This window comes from Orycteropus afer, unplaced genomic scaffold (assembly GCF_000298275.1).
Source record: "Orycteropus afer afer isolate SDZICR_OR568_19922 unplaced genomic scaffold, OryAfe1.0 scaffold00130, whole genome shotgun sequence".
Lineage (NCBI taxonomy): Eukaryota > Metazoa > Chordata > Mammalia > Tubulidentata > Orycteropodidae > Orycteropus > Orycteropus afer.
Window position 1 is genome coordinate 4555314 of NW_006921717.1, and position 15921 is coordinate 4571234.

At 56.5% G+C, this 15921-nt stretch overlaps 1 protein-coding gene across 1 annotated transcript in view; it reads left to right on the top strand.

Moving 5' to 3' along the window:
• Positions 1-15921, top strand: part of NRXN2 (neurexin 2) — a 99758-nt gene that overhangs the window by 35666 nt on the left and 48171 nt on the right. The window contains exons 8-10 of the mRNA XM_007944982.1: positions 3503-3526; positions 11807-11968; positions 12851-13289. Coding sequence (XP_007943173.1) covers positions 3503-3526; positions 11807-11968; positions 12851-13289 — 625 coding nt within the window. The remainder of the gene's footprint in view (positions 1-3502; positions 3527-11806; positions 11969-12850; positions 13290-15921) is intronic.

Consider the following 15921-nt stretch of genomic DNA (forward strand, 5'->3'; position numbering starts at 1 on the left):
AGAGTGTTTTTAGTGTTCTATAGTTTTTCTGGTTCTTTGGGGCTCTTTCTTGGACTGATTGAACTAGTGGTCCAGTTTGTGAGACTTGGACCTGAGGACCTGACAGATCTGTTTCACACAGATACCGAACTGCCATCTGTCCTCCTGGGAAGAGCTTCCTGTTGGTTCTCCAAGACGAGAAGAACGCCCCCTGCCCCTCGCACCCCTACCTCTGCCTCTCTGCTGTTATGCCATTCAAGTCTCTCCTCTACTAGTGACCAAGTTCGAGTACACACATTAAGTCTCATGTCTCTTTGTATCTCCCCTGATTTTCATAGCAGTTCCATGAGGCAAGAAGGTAGGATCTGTTCATCTCGTTGTACCGACGAGGAAACGGAGGCTCAGCTGGTTTTAGACCAACACAGGGGTGGGGACTCTAGAGACAGGGGTGGGAGGAGCTGGTTTACAGTTTGGGGAGGAACTAGAGACCTTGCCATTTCTCCAGATTTCTCTGGTTTACCAGTCAGCCGTTAGGAAGTGGTGGCATTGGCAGTCTGTGCGTCTCCAATGGTGCTCCCGTTCCCGGCCTCCCTGAGAGGCTCTGGTTACTGTCATTGATCTAAAATGCAAAGGACAAGCAGTAGCTTAGCTTGTGGTTCTGTCGCTCTTAGAAGCAGCTCCCAGATCTTGAAACGGTTGGAATGTTCTGCTTGTATTTCTGAGTTGACCGGGCTCCTCTTTCTGTCGTCCTGAACTTCTCTTCCCCACTTCCACAGACTCCCCGGGTCCTGCTTTACTGTATAATCCTTCTTGGTTTTCCTGAGGGGCTGGAGCCACACCCAGAGTTCAAGGTGGAGAGATGGGGTATAGTTTTGTCCAAAGTCCTTGGCCGTGGCCGGGTGCCCCTTACTAGAATGACAGATTTCTTCTCTCTCTGTCTTCGATCCCCGCCTCCCACATCTCACACAGCCCTTCTAGCACTCCTCGGAGGAGTTCTCGGGCCATTTCTTTGAGTGAGAAGACGCCATCCTTGCTCCTTTGGTGAGTCTGAAGGCTCAGCTTGCCTGACCTGGCATTCAGGGAGGCTTCTTTGAGGGATGAGTTACAGCTCCACTGTAACATTTAACACAACCGGCCCCTCAGACACGGTCACAGAGATGGGCTCTGAATCCCCGGTGCCTGGGCCTAGACAGGCCCCATCTCATCCACTCCAATGCCGCCATTTTCAGAGGAAGCACGGAGCATTTGGCAAATGAATGGTGGGTCCAGGATTTGGATGCACATCTCTTCATGCAGCTGTGTCCATGCAGCTGTTGGGTGTTGAACTCCCAGTGCCACTGTTCTGCCTCGCTCAATGAGCACAGTGATGCCAGGTAACTCTTCTTTTCTGGGTGCAGTTGGTTTAGCTGCTGGAAGCTGATTGTTCCTTGTCCTGACCGGGTGGCCTCTTGGTTTCCGGACAGTCTTACTAGCTGGACAGACTGATCTTCTTACCACCTGTCATCCCTCTGCCCCAGTCACTGCACCTGCATCTAAGCGCTCCTCTTCCTGCTGTGTAAACAGCCTTGGATCACTAATAATTAATATTGTTTGTTCAGCATTTCTTCGGGCTACTAAATATTGAATTCTGTTATTTTTAATTATACAAGGCCCTTATTAATCGTCTTGCTGAATTAGCCTTGTGCCCAGCGGTCATAATAACTTCTAACGAACCAACCCATCCCTAGAATACCCCTTGTTGCCTCAATCACATTCTCGGGTATGCAGTTTTGTGTTCCATGGGCACTGAGCAGTCGTGTCCTCCTGTCTCCGGTACTCCAAGTGAAGCCACCTCTGCCCCTTCGACATCCCCTCCCCAAAGACCAGGATGGTTTTCAAGGCAGTGGTTGCCGTAGCCTTTGGCAGTTGGGAGAGAAAATGAAGTTAGAACCACACAGAGGTGGGGACTTTATAGAGACAGGGGTGGGAGAACCTGGTTTGAAGCTTAGGAGAAGTAAGAGATTTGAGAGGTAGGTGGGCCTCTGGGTTTCTTTTCGATGGTGTGTGGAGGGGGATGAGTTTCTGGCTCTGGCTGTGGGGTGGGAGCTCAGGGGTCTCTGGGTGTGCATGGAAGGAAGTTGGCATACTGGCAGAGTCTTGCCAGTCTTTGCAGGGGTGGTGATGGTGGTGATGGGGTGCTTACTTGTGGGAGGGACAGCTGCCACAATAGGGGAGCTGGGAGGGGAACACTGTAGGGAGAACCAGAAGGAGTCTTTGGGACCCAAAGCAGACTTAAAGAAACAGTCCAGGTGGGCAGGAAGGAGGTGACCTAGTCAGCTCTGGGTGGGAAGAGTCGGAGAGTGGGAGGAGGGCCTGGGACGGGTGGCTGAAATGTGCCCGTGAGCCCTCTGCCCGCCCACAGAGGGTCAGGTGGCCTTTTCTAGGTTTGGTGGCGACTCACTCTCTTCCTTTGTCAAGGAAGGGGAGAAGAATGAAAAGAGAGGCACAGCCCTCATCCACTCCCTGGATCTATTTGCTCCCTGCCTGTCCCCAGGAAAAGCAGACACCCCTTTTCCTTTCCTGCTTTTTGGAGTCCTTTTCCGTTGCCTCCAAATAAACTACACTCCCTCCTCGACAGCCCTTTGATTCACTAGGGGTGTTGGCCACTTACTCCCAGCCCGAGAGCCAACTGGCCCATCACCAACCAGTTAACCCATTAACCCCACACGGCCACTGGTCAGCCAGTTGGCCAGCACCAACTTGCTCTGTAGTCAGCTCCCCAGAAAGTCAGCTGGTTGACCAGTTAGCCAACAAACCCACTGTACCATTCCTCCAGTCAGGAGTCTATCCTCTTCTTACGTCCCCCGCTCCCTTCCTTTCCTTGTCCCCAACTCCCTAACATTTCAGCTGATAGGACTTACTAATACTGCATAATTGGGTCTGCTTCTTAACCCCCTGCCTTCCCCTCTCACCCTCTGTTGGAAAACCCCGTTGCCTACTCTGTGTGTGTTACTAACACGCTTATAACCCAGGGGCCCAAGGGGTGGGGCAGGGACAGGTGGGGTAAGGTATGAGTGAAAAACCAGACTAACCTCTCTGTCTCATCTGCGGAATGTCGGCCATCTTTAAGTCTTTGCTTTCTTGGTCCAGTTCTTTTGTTGTTTAGTTCTCTACTAACCAAGATCTCTGACTGTGCCCCTTTTTTCCAGGCGGCTCTTCCTTTGGGGAGGGGTGTGTGTGGGGGGAGAGGGATGCAGAGGAGGGGCCCGGGGAGGGACTGGGAGAAGAAGGGGGTTAATTTCTGTGTGTGTTTTATTTCCCCCCTTTCCATTATGATTTATTTTTCTTGGAAACGAAAGGCTTCAGCCGCACCTGAGGTGGGGGGGGGGCCCCCGAACAACCAGATGTCTGGATGTACGCCCCTCCTCTTTCCTTGAGTTTCACAGTTGGTCGTTTTATTTTTCTGTTCTTTCTGTTCTGTTTTGTTGTCCTCGTCTTTGTTTTTTGGTTTTGTTTGACACCCCGTCCCCCATCTCCGGTGAAGCACGCAGGGATTGGACACGCAATGGTAAACAAACTGCATTACCTGGTAGTTATCACTCTAATTGTCTTACCGTTTGGTTTGCCGTGGGTTTTTTTTAACTGTTCGATTCTCCCTCTTTGGTTTCCTTTCCCCTTTTTGGTTTGGTTGTTTTGCTAATTGTTTTTTTCTTTTTGCGTCCTGGAAAATCTCTAGACTTTGCTTCTCTCTTTAAGTTTTCCTCTTTCCCTTTTCTTTCTTTTTATTTTTTCGGTCCAAACTCAAATCCAACAGACAAATGGCCATTAAGGAATTGGCCCGTCCTGCCCTCATCCCTCACCCCTGAATTCCGATTCCCGGCCACAGGGCCTGCCGTGTTCCTTGGCTCTGGCCAGACCCGCCCCGATGCCAGGCTGCTTAATTCCCTGGCTTTATTTTGTTCTTCCCAACCCCCCCCTCTTTTTTTTTTCTCTTTGGTTTAATTTCTCTCTTGATCTGAAAATCCATGGAAAACACCATCCCATGACATGCTACGCCTCTGCTCACTGTCAGCTCCCGGGACGGGTCCCTCAGCTTGGGGGAGGGGGCTTGGGGGTGCGACCTCCAGTGGCAGCCAGCTACGTGGGGTCCCTAAGGAGGAGGGTGGTGACCTCGTTGGGCTAGGGCAGTGCAGAGGTGAAGACCTACCTGGGTCCGCCCAGATCTTCCTCTTTCAAATCACGAGTTGACACCAGTTTTGGGGCCTGCCCCATAATGGCTGCCAGGGAAGAGGTGACACCCCCTCCCCCTTCCTCATTCTCGAGGGTCCCTGGTTCCGTTGCGCGCCCACATCTTGCATGGCATGAATGGTCTTTTCCCCACCAGGGTTAGCGTCCAGTTTCCCCCAAACCAGTCCGTGGCCTGACTAACACTGTGTCTCACTGTCTCCCTCCCTGCACCCCTCCCTCTGTTCCCCTGCTGTGGCATGGCCCCCAGGAGAAGTGCTTTCCTTCCCAGGGGGGCGTGAGAGGCAGAGGCCCGGCAGGTGGGGCGGGGCTGGGAAGGCCTTGTCACCAGGCTCCTCTAAGTGGCTGGGTCCGTGAGCCTGGCTGTGGGTGTCTATGTCAGAGCAGCTGTGTGTGTGTCGTTGTGTGGGAGCGACTGTGAGTAAATGTTGGTGTGACATTTAGGGGGTGTTAGTAGGAAACCGTGCTGCGTTGGGAGACTGCTGGTGACTGTACATGTGGAAACATGGCTTTGAACTGGGGGACGGGTGCCTCTGTGTGTTTCGAGGCCTGGGGAGGACTCTGTGTGGAGGTGGGCCGTGGTCTGGGGGCTCTGGTGAGGCCCTGAGGACTGGGGGCCCTGGTCAGTGGGGGGAGCTCAGGGGAAGACCTGGGGCTGGCCCTGAGGGCTGGGGACCCTGGTGAGTGTAGGGTGGCGTGCAGATGAGGGGCTGGGGGTTGACCCTGAGGGCTGTGCTTTGGGGATCCTGGTGAGTGTGGGGGGTGTTCAGGGGAGGAGCTGGGGGCTGGCCCTGAGGGCCGTGGTTTGGGGACCCTGTTGAGTTGGGGGGGTTCAGGGGAGGAGCTGGGGGCTGGCCCTGAGGGCCGTGGTTTGGGGACCCTGTTGAGTTGGGGGGGTTCAGGGGAGGAGCTGGGGGCCGGCCCTGAGTGCTGGGGGCCCTGGCAGGGGTGCTGTGGAGGAGCTGGGGCCCCCCGGGAGTGTGCCTGCACTCCCGCCCTGCACTGGGCCATCCCTTGGGATTTCCTCCGCCTGGCTCTGTGCAGTGGCGGGTTAGTCATCGCTGTGAACAATGCAGAGTGATTGAGCGCCAGGCTGGGGACCCGCAGATGGACGTGTCTGCTCCCCGGGGGCTGGTGCCGCTTGGGCCAGCTGCCTGGCCCCCCAGCCCCCAGGTCCACGTGGCTGGAGAGCAGCATGGTAGGTGGGGCTCCCCATCTGGGGGCTCCCCCACCTCCCAGGAGGCTCTACCTCTGAGGCCACGTCTGACTTTTCCTGAAGCTTGAGCAGGTCCGTGTTTGCCTGCACCCCCAGTGACTGTGGTAACCACCTTCTCTGCCTAGCCTTGAGCGAGTTAGTGCCCATGGCCAAAGCCCTCCCGGCCCGCCCCAACCCCAGACCTAGTGTGACCACGCTCCATCCTCCCCATGTCCCTGGAGCCATGTGCGACCTCAGCCCTACCCCTCCGTGGACTGTCTTCTCCCAGCAGTTTCTATTATAGGAGTTAGCTGACCCACTGTGGTCAGGCTGGGCCACGGAGTGCCTGTCGGGGCTGGACAGCTGCTGCTCCTTCCTTAGGCATTTCACTGGACAGCTGGCCTGTGACTCTGAGGACAGAGGATAAACCCATGTGGTACATGCCAAGCATCAAGCCTATGTGGCCCTAATGTAACCCTAGAATCAGGACCCCGCAGCCTTTCCTTCAGAAGCTCTGTTTCCTCATCTGCCGAGCTGGCTGACGGTGAATCTGTGTGTTTATGGGACCAGTGTGAAGGTCAAGGGGTGTAATGGGAGGGAGACCCCTGGTCCCTGTAAAGGGGACCATGGCCTGTGCAGCGTCATGGAATGCCATTATGGCCGCCTTTGCAGGGGTGCAGGGGTGTGTTTTGAAGAAGTGATTCCTGTCCACAGCTAACCCTGGAGAGTACGGCACCTCTGGCCCCACGGACACCCTGTCACCCTTCCTTCTTGGGAATCTGTCCCCAAAGAGCTGCGTCAGCCCTAGAATGCTGCAGGAATTGTGCTGAGGAGGAGGAGGAGGGATGATGGAATGACTTGGTTATGTTTGGTGACCCAAACAACCCTGCTTGGTTTCAGCCTGGGGAGGAGAATCCTGGAGAAATGCTGAGCCTCAAAAGCCCGTGCTTTCAGGGTCCCTGGGTGGCGCACACCGTCTGCTGGTGACCCGGACGTTGCCGGTTCAAACCCACATGGTGGTCCTGTGGAAGCCTGGCTTTTGGCTTCTGTCAAGATTCTAGTTAACCTGACGCTGTAGCCTGTGGGGTCTCTGCAGGTGCCCCCCCCCGCCCAGATGCCTCAAAAGCCTGTCCTTTCCTGTGTGAGCAAGTGCAGCTTGATGTTCAGGTCTCTGCCTCTCGGGGAGCTGAGTATCCTCCTCAGTGGGTCCTCGTCCCCGAGGTCGGTTCTTTGAGGCCCGGAGTGGACAGGGATGGGACACAGAGAGACGGGGTTCGGCGTGTCCCCGTTCCCAGGCATCCCTCGGACGTGCATCCTTTAGCTTGGTGTTCAGTTTTTCCCAATCACTTACTTGGACTCTTCTTGCCAGCTAACTGTTTCTCCTGGAGGGGTGGGAAGGCCAGCCAGCTGATAGGTTTGGGCTGGATGTGATCCGGCTGACAGACTTTTCTCCTTGTAAAAAGTAACAGTAGCTTCTTCTAGGTAACCTGGGGTCTTTGGCTCGTTCAGTCAGTTTTCACAAACTGATTATCATGTAACCTGGAAAGCCGGGACTGCATGCAGCAGGCAGAGCTACTCCCAGCACCAGGTGGGGAAACTGAGGCCCAGAAGGTGCCTTGCCTGAGGCTATGCCTGAGGCTACGCAGCCAGTTAAGGAAAGCATCAGTGCTTTCCTGTGACCCTCCTGGTGAACCTGTAAGAAGTGGGAAGGACAGACGCTGTCAAGCCCCTTGGACAGATGAGTCAGAGAGATGAAATTGTTCTGGGAAATGGTAAAGGCTAAAGGGGGGACCCAGGATATTGGGCCTGAAGCCTTTTCCCTCTGTTCCCCAAACCCAACCCGACCCACTGTCATCGAGTCCATTCTGACACATAGTGACCCTGCAGGGCACAGAGTAGAACCGTCCCCGAGGGTTTCCAAGGCTGTGAATCTGTAAAAGCAGACTGCCACCTCTTTCTCCCTTGGGTGGCTGGTGGCTTCGAACTGCTGACCTTTGGCTTAACCACTGTGCCCCTTCCTCTAGTCCCAAACTTTATCAAATCTCAGGATTCACCTGTAGGGCACATGGCTATTGGAAAGTCCTCTCCAGTGTCCTTCCAACTTGTCTCTAGCTTCTCTCCCCCACACCAACAGGGGTCTAAAGGAAGCACATAGCAAGACCGTCACCTCCTCAGCCTCGAAGACTCTCACGTCGCCTCTTTCTCCACCTCCCTCCCTCCATCCCTCAGTCCTAAGGAGTTTTCCCCATCACATCAGCTTTCCCCATCACCTGTCACCGCTGTTCTTAACTGCCTTGGACTCATGTATCCCTTTGGGAACTTGGTGACGGTACTGGACTCTCAGGGGGGAACACATCCACTGATACCATTTGGCTTCAGCGTCCAGGGCCTTGTGAATCCCAGAGCCCATCTAGCTCATCACAGGTTTCAAAGCCCCTGCCCTCAGCTCTCTCCAGAATAAGTTTCTCTCCCAAGGAGGTCAGTGACTCAGTGACCACAGCAGGGCACGTGGAAAGGCTATGGGCACTGCCAGACGGGTCCTTCCCTTCTTCCTCAGCCTTTTCCTTGGGCATTTGGGCATGGGGTGCCCGGGTGGGCATGGAGTGTCCGTGTGGGGCTCTTTGTGGCCAGGACCTGGCTTAACTGCCAGGGGCAGGAGAGCTGCACAGGAGAGAGGCAGAGTCAGTGCCCGTCTGGGTGCAGGCTGCCCCTCCAGCCACCCCCAGCCACCCTTGGTCCCTGAGCAGTGAGCAGTGCCTGGGCGATGGGTTCCGTTGTTCTGCGCACCCCTTTGGCTTAGCTGGACGTGATTCCAGGCCCGAAGCTACGGTGTTCATCCCTTTTGGCACCCACGCGGGGCTCACTTGTCTGTGTTGAAGGCTCGGTGCGGATTGGGCTCAGAGTCTGCCGTGTCCCGGGTCCTAGCTGTCGTCCCAATAGTGGAAAAGATGTTGTGTGGAGATGAGCGGGTCCAGCCAAGTCGTCTGGTGTGTGTGAGTGTGCCTGGGCCGATGACTGGTGGGCGTGAGCTTGTAGGTCGCCTGCTGGTGAGGAAGGTCGGTCTAATGGTCCCTGCCCTAATGGCCCTCCTCTCTGCTCCTCCTTTGGAATGAAGCTCTCCCCTGCGGCCCCCATGGCTCCCGGCCTCCACTTCTGCTCCTCCCCGCCGCCCCCACCCTGCATGCTCCGGGCCGTGTGACGGCTCCTCTTCCTGCCCCGCTGGGCCTGGCCCCCCACCCTGCTCCTCTAACCCGCACGCGTCCCAGCTGCCTGGCTGCTGTTTACCGCATGGCCCCCTGCCCTTCCTCCTCCCCCGCCGGCCCCCCTTCCCAGAAGCTGCGCGGGGGGGTTGGGGCGGGGGCATCATGACCCTGGGGTGGAGGGGGACGGGGGACCAGTCCCCTGGTTCCTGCTCCTACTAACGAACCTGCCATTTCTGTGTCTGGACTATGATTGTCTGGGGGAACAGTCGGGTTTTACTAATCTGGGTCATTTCCCTCCCTGCCTTCCCCAGAGACCTCCTTCCATTCCTGGACCCTTGACTTCCTTGCCACTCAGTACCTGTCTCCCCCCTTCTCCCTCTACTGCCCCCGCCCAGTCTGACTCCTCTTCCTCTATGCACCTCCTTCCCTGCCTCCTGCTACCCCCCCCCTCCCCACCCCGGGCTTCCTAAACAATGGTTGTGAATTTGAGGGGCAAGTAAGTGACCAGGGCCAGGGATGGTTTTGCAGAGCAGTCCTTCTCCAGCAGGGGGCAGCACGTGGGAGTGTCTTGTAAAAGCCACTGGGGGCAAGGTCAGATTTGCACCTGGTCTGGGAAGGGGTTGAGGAGCCCCCCACCCCCACCCCATGTCAGGTCCTTCCAGCTCTGAGAGGGCACAGGGAGGGGGACCCAGTCAAATGGGAAGGGGATGAGGAGAGCCAAGAGGGTGAGGAAGCTGGCCAGGGTGAGAGGGCACGGCTGAGGGGCCCAGGTGGGGAGAAGGTGGAGCTTATCTGATGGAGGCCAGAAGAGGACAGGCTTTCTGGGGACCTTTGGAGCTCGGAGTGACCTCCCCCCCTTGCAGAGAGGCAACCTACACAGAATAGAGCCCTCCTGAGGGCTGGGGTCTCCTGGCACCCGAGACTCAGAGGCTCCAGGGCAGGTGAGAGGGCAAGGGTGGCCTTGGGTCACCTTTAATGACCATGAGCTGTGTCCCCTGGCTGTGCCGGGATTGTTGGGGTTACAGGGACTTGCCAGATGACCATGAGCTGTGTCCCCTGGCTGTGCCGGGATTGTTGGGGTTACAGGGACATGCCAGACTGGGTGCCTGCCCTCCAGGAGCAGACCCTCTGGTTGGGGCGACCAGACTTAGGCTCCAGAAATAACTAGCATCCCAGCTCCTAAGATCTCAGTTCAGTAACAGGAGGAGAGGAGGGGAGGGGTGGCAATTCACACCCAGGGAGTCCCCCTGTCCTCTCCTCATCCCCTCATCCCAGCCCCCTTCTTCCCTTCCTCCAGCCCCTCCCTGCCCGTCCTAATCTCGTTTGCATGTTTTTGTGACTAATACTCGGACCCTTCCCTTCTCGGCCCAGATCTCCACCTCCCAGCCACAGGATGGGGTGGGGGGAACAAATAAACCCTAACACCACCTCTCCTTCTAAAGCAAGATGCAGAAGCTTTCAAACTGCCCCGTCCACAAAGACACCCCATCTCCTCTGCCCTTGAACCAAGCCCCCCAGCACAAGCTTTGATGGTTCCCAGGAGGCGGTCCCCTTAGCCCTCACTCTGCTCAGCTTCACCCCACTTACTCATGAGACCCCAGCCCAGCAGGAGCGGGACCTAAGAACCCTGGGCACGGGGCAGAGCTCCCTCTGCCTCCGTCCTGCCCATGTCCCTCAGCAGTTCCTCCCCTGATCCCTAAAGCCACCCCAATCCCCAGCAACAGTGGAGGCCAGGCACTGGAAGATGGCTGGTGGCATGTGCGTATGGCCTGGTACGGGTGGGACATCACAGGAAGGTACTGTTGTTGTTATGTGCCGTCAGGTCAGACCCAACTCATAGAGACCCCTCCTTGGGTTTCCGAGGAGGTATCACTATGGAAGTAGATTGCCCCATCTTCCTTCCGAGGAGTGGCTGGTGGGTTTGAACTGCCAGCCTTCTGGTTAGCACTCAAGTGCCTTAGGCACTATGCCACCAGGTACTAGCAGGCCTCAATCCCTAGGTTTTGTTCAAAAAGGGGTAGTACTGAATACACCTGTTGGGGAGCAAGGAGTAGGGGTGAGCTCTGGCCTGTGGAAGGATAGTATGGGGTGACCAGGGGCCAGCTCCCTGCCCGCCCTGTCCTCTTTCCCTGCCTGATGAGTGGGGGTTCCTGGTGGTGGGGAGCCCGTGGCTCATCCCCACAACCTTGGGGGGTGTATGAGCCCTCCTATGAAGACCTCTCAGGGCCCAAGTGGACATCTGCCCTGGGGGGTTGGTCAGAGAGCCCCTGTGCTTGTCACTCCCCCCCAAGGCCACTTCTGCCTCCCAGGCCTCTTAGGAACAAGTCCTCCGCCACTCCTATCCGCCTTACTTTCTTCCCTGAATTTCCAGCCTTTGATCAAGGTGTTCATGAACTTGGCCCGATATCCTCTGCTCCAGTACTCGGCCCCAACTCCCTCCAGTGATGCAGGGGAGACACTTAGATATGAAGAAGGGCATGTGGGCTGCTAGGTAAAGGGCTGCCATCTCCTGTGGAGGAAGAGAGTGACCCAAATATAAGGGAACCTGAGGAGTAAGGAGTCAGACTCAGGAAAGGGCTCAGAGAAATGAGAAGCCTCAGAAGTTGGGTGGCTGAGGTGGGCGCCAGCCCTGAGGGGTGTTATGCAGCCTCCTGGAGGTTCCAAGACTTCCCTGGAATACCTCAGTCCTGTTCCCCACTGCCCTGCACTCTCCCGTCTTCCCACTGGGCGAAGGCCCAGTGAGCCCCTCAGCCCCAGAGGGAGAGCTGAAGGTGAGTGTAGCACAGAGCCAAGGGGAGCTGGTGCCCCTGCCTCGTTCAGGACAGAAGCTCTGAAATCACACGTGGGGGCTGAGAGAGAAGTGAGGGTGCCACTGCATCGCCCCCAAACAGGGGTCCCCACTCCCGTCCAGAGGGCCTCCCAAGAACTACCTCCGGGTGAGTTCAAGTGCCCTTCGAGCCCCTGCCTGCCGAGCTGGGGACGCACGGGAGGCCTTTGCTCCCCGAAACCATCAAATCTTGTGCTGTCTCCTCTTCCTCCTCTCCCCTCTGCCCCACTGTTCCTCCTCCAAGACAAGCAGACATAAAAATGAGGGTCCCCCTCCCCCACTGCCCCCGGCCCCTACCTTGCCCAGCCCACGGCTCTTCCTGGGGAGTTGATGTCGGTTGTCTCCTTGTCTCTCCTCCTCCCTCCCTGGGCCGGGCAGGTGACCATCTCGGTGGACGGGATCCTGACCACCACAGGCTACACACAGGAGGACTACACCATGCTGGGCTCGGACGATTTCTTCTACATCGGGGGCAGCCCCAACACGGCGGACCTGCCGGGCTCCCCTGTGAGCAACAACTTCATGGGTTGCCTCAAGGACGTGAGTAGGGCGACGGAGGGGCTGGCACCTGCCCGGGCACCCCTTGGTCCCTGACTTCAGTGGGATTTGGTCTGACCTGGCCAGCTGCCCAAGTCCTCTGTTCCTTTCAAGTCCATGGTGGGAGAGCACCCCTCTTAACACCCAAGGTCCATTGGCTTGGTCAAGAGGTGTCTCCTCTATCCTTTCCCGGGAGCCGTGGAAGCCCCGTCCTTTGAGAGGGATCTGTGGTTGGGAGGAGAGAATGTTGGTTGTGAAGACTAAAGACCTGCTTCCGTCCTGGCTCTTCCACTCACTAGCTTTGTGAACTTGGCCAACTCACTTGACCTATCTGAGACCTTGTTTTCTCATCTCTAAATGAGTGCTCAGCCCTTCCCTCTGAAGGGTGGGTTGAGGAGCAGATGAGGGGTGTCCATTACTTTGGCCATTACCCCCCCCCAAAAAAAAACAGAAAACAAATTCACTGCCATTGAGTCAATTCCAACTCATAGTGACCCCTCTTTGGGTTACCAAGGCATTATCTCTATGAAAGTAGATTGCCCACTCTTCCTTCTGAGGAGTGGCTGGTGGGTTTGAACCGCCAACTTTCTGGTTAGCAGTCAAATGCCTTCAACAGATGTGACAGGTGACTATCTGCAATTCAGCAGGCTTGAAGAGCCCCTGGATAAGCCGCCATGTTAGTGCTGGGCCAGGGAACAGGACAGAGAAAGAAAATGAGGCAGGGCCGATGCTTGTTCGTGGCCTGTTTGTGTGAAGCCTTAGAGCAGAGGGCCAAGCCACATGGTCCCACGGACTGAACAGGGACCACCAGGGATGGGTGGCAGGGTCCCATGGTGGCTGGCTGCCGCTCTGGCTTCTTCACTCCTGACCCACCCCTCCCCGCAGGTGGTCTATAAGAACAACGACTTCAAGCTGGAACTCTCCCGCCTGGCGAAGGAAGGAGACCCCAAGATGAAGCTGCAGGGGGACCTGTCGTTCCGCTGTGAGGACGTAGCTGCCCTGGACCCAGTGACCTTTGAGAGTCCCGAGGCCTTTGTGGCACTGCCCCGCTGGAGTGCCAAGCGGACCGGCTCCATCTCCCTGGACTTCCGTACCACTGAGCCCAACGGACTGCTGCTCTTCAGCCAGGGCCGGCGGGCGGCGGCCGGGGCCAGCAGCCACAGCCCTGCCCAGCGGGCCGACTACTTTGCCATGGAGTTGTTGGATGGCTACCTCTACCTTCTGCTGGACATGGGCTCTGGGGGCATCAAGCTGCGGGCGTCCAGCCGCAAGGTCAATGACGGCGAGTGGTGCCACGTGGACTTCCAGAGGGACGGGCGCAAAGGTCAGAGGCCCTGGGCCCTTCCCCTGTCACCTGACCACTCCTAGTCTCCTGCCCTGACACCCCTTCCAGTTCTCCTCAGCCGGTCTTCTGTGCTACACACCATTCCCAGTCCCTCCTCCCTGCCAATCACCTGCTCTTCCCAGTCCCTCCTTCCTGCCATCCCCATCCCCCCACTCCTCCCAGTCCCTCCTCCCTGCCATCCCTATCCCCCCACCTCTCCCAGTCCCTCCTCCCTGCCATCCCTCCCCCAGTCCTCCCAGTCCCTCCTCCCTAGCATCCCCCAGTCCCTCCTCCCTGCCATCCCCATCCCCCCACTCCCTCCTCCCTGCCATCCCCTTCCTCCAGTCCTCTCAGTGTTCCTCCCTGCCATCCGTCTTCTCAGGCACTCCTCCCTGCAGTCCTTCCTCCTCTAGCGCTCCTCCCTGCTACTCCTCCTCCCCCAACCTCTCAGGCCCTCCCTTGCAATCCCTCCTCCCTGCAATGCTCCCAGTGCTCCTCCCGGCCATCCCTCTCCGCAGTCCTCCCAGTCCCTCTTCCCATCATGGTACACAGTGGAAGGAGCACAGCACAGGGATGACCTCAGCTCTCCCACTTGACTTCAGGCATGTTATTTAACACCTCGGTGCCTTGGTTTCCTCATCTATAAAAGGAATGATCACGTGAGAGGCTTCAGGAGGAGAAAGTAGGGGAACGCCCGTGAAAGCTCTCCCACGTGACTACAGAGGAGACACCCTCCCCTCCTGCAGACAACACAGGGCCTCCCTTCCTCTGGACGATTATACCTCCTTCACTGACTCATTCAGGTGCAGCCGAAGGAGCACTGGTGGCCTAGTGTCTAAGGCATTTGACTGCTAATCAGAAGGCTGGCAGTGCAAACCCACCAGTCACTCCACAGAAGGAAGACTGGGCAATCTACTTCCATAAAGATTTACCACCTCAGAAACCCAACCAAAAAAACCCACACTCACTGCCGTTGAGTCAGATCTGACTCACAGCAATCCCTCCTTGGGTTTCCAAGGCGGTATCACTACAGAAATAGATTGCCCAACCTTCCTTCCAAGGAGTGGCTGGTGGGTTTGAACCGCCAGCCTTCTGGTTAGCAGTCAAGTGCCTTCAGCAGTACGCCACCAGCGCTCCCACTCGGAAACCCAAAGGGGTGGCTATGACTCAGAATCAACTCGATGGCAGTGAGTTTGCTTTTTGGTTCCTGATGTATTAACTGAGCCCTACTTGGTGCAGGCGCTGTCCATGGTGCTGGGCATATGGTCTTGGCTGTCAGGAAGCACACCTCCCGGGGGGAGTGGGGCAGCAGGCAGCCCAGGGCCTGGGATGAGGGGTTGAAGAGCCATAGAGCAGCAGCAGGGAGAGCCTGGGGCGGGCAGCTGCTCTTTCTTGAACCTTCTGCTGGTTCCATCCTTCCTGTCCACCATGCTTCCTTCCTCATCCCCCTTCTTGTTTTCTGTCTCTCGTTTCTCTCCTCTTTACCCCCCTGCCATCTTGTTGAGCACAAGGGAATTATCCAAGAAAGAGAATTGATAGAGATGGAGCTGACATGTCATCTGATGTAAGCGTTTATCAGCGTCAGCTGGAGCTGGGTGCCCCTCCCCCCCGGTCACCACGTGGGGCCTGGGAGCTGGCCGGGGTGACAGTCCCTCTGCACACAGAGAGGAAGGGCTGCTGTGGTTCCTGAGAGCATCCTCTTCTGGGCTTGCTCCTCCTTCTTGGGCTTGACATCACATGGCTTCATCCCTGATTTCTCAAGATGGCGCCCATGGGTGCACACCTACTGCCTGCTGCCGCCCAGGGCTTCCACACGGGCAGTGGTGGTGTTCCAGCCTGGAGGTCTGTCGGGCCTTCACAGAAAGCTCCAGGGCCCTCCACTCCTCTTTGCCTTTAGCAAGTGGCATTGTTGGGCTCATACAGATCTGGAGGCCGGACACGAGGCCTGGCTGGTTCATGCATCACTGTCTTAATCAGCTCTGGCCATTCTCGGTGGCCCACATTCATGTCTGTATACATAGCCTTGATGTTCATTCCAACAAGGCTCTTTGACCTTCTCCACACTTCCCAGTGACCTTGGAACTGAGGCTGGTACTCTAATTTCCTCTCACCAACACACCGTTGAAACCAAAAGCAAACTAGTTGCCATCAAATTGGTTCTGACTCATGGCGACTCTGTGTGATCAGAGTAGCCCTGCAGTCCTTGGGCTGTTGTTTGGTTTTGGGAGTTTAGCTGAACGTCAGTAGCTAAAGAGAGCAGGGGTGGTCTAATGGTGGAATTCGTTTTCTTTTTATTGTGATTTGGGTGAAAGGTTAGAGCAGATTCATTTTCCATACAGCACTTCATACACATTTTATTTCATGACATTGACTGCAATTCCCCACCATGTAACAGCTCTCTTCCCACTTCCTCCCCACAGTTACCTCTTCCACATATCCTTCTTTCCTATGCATTCCTGCCCCCTGAGCTATCTCTCTGTGCAAACACAGAGTTTCTAAACAGAGAGAGCACTGTTCTCTCACGGTGCTTCAAGGAGTGTATCTACCTGATGTAAATGTTCACCCAACATGCCTGTTCTGTTTAGCTGGAAGCCATGGGAATGAGTTCAGTTCCAGACCTGAAGGGAACTAG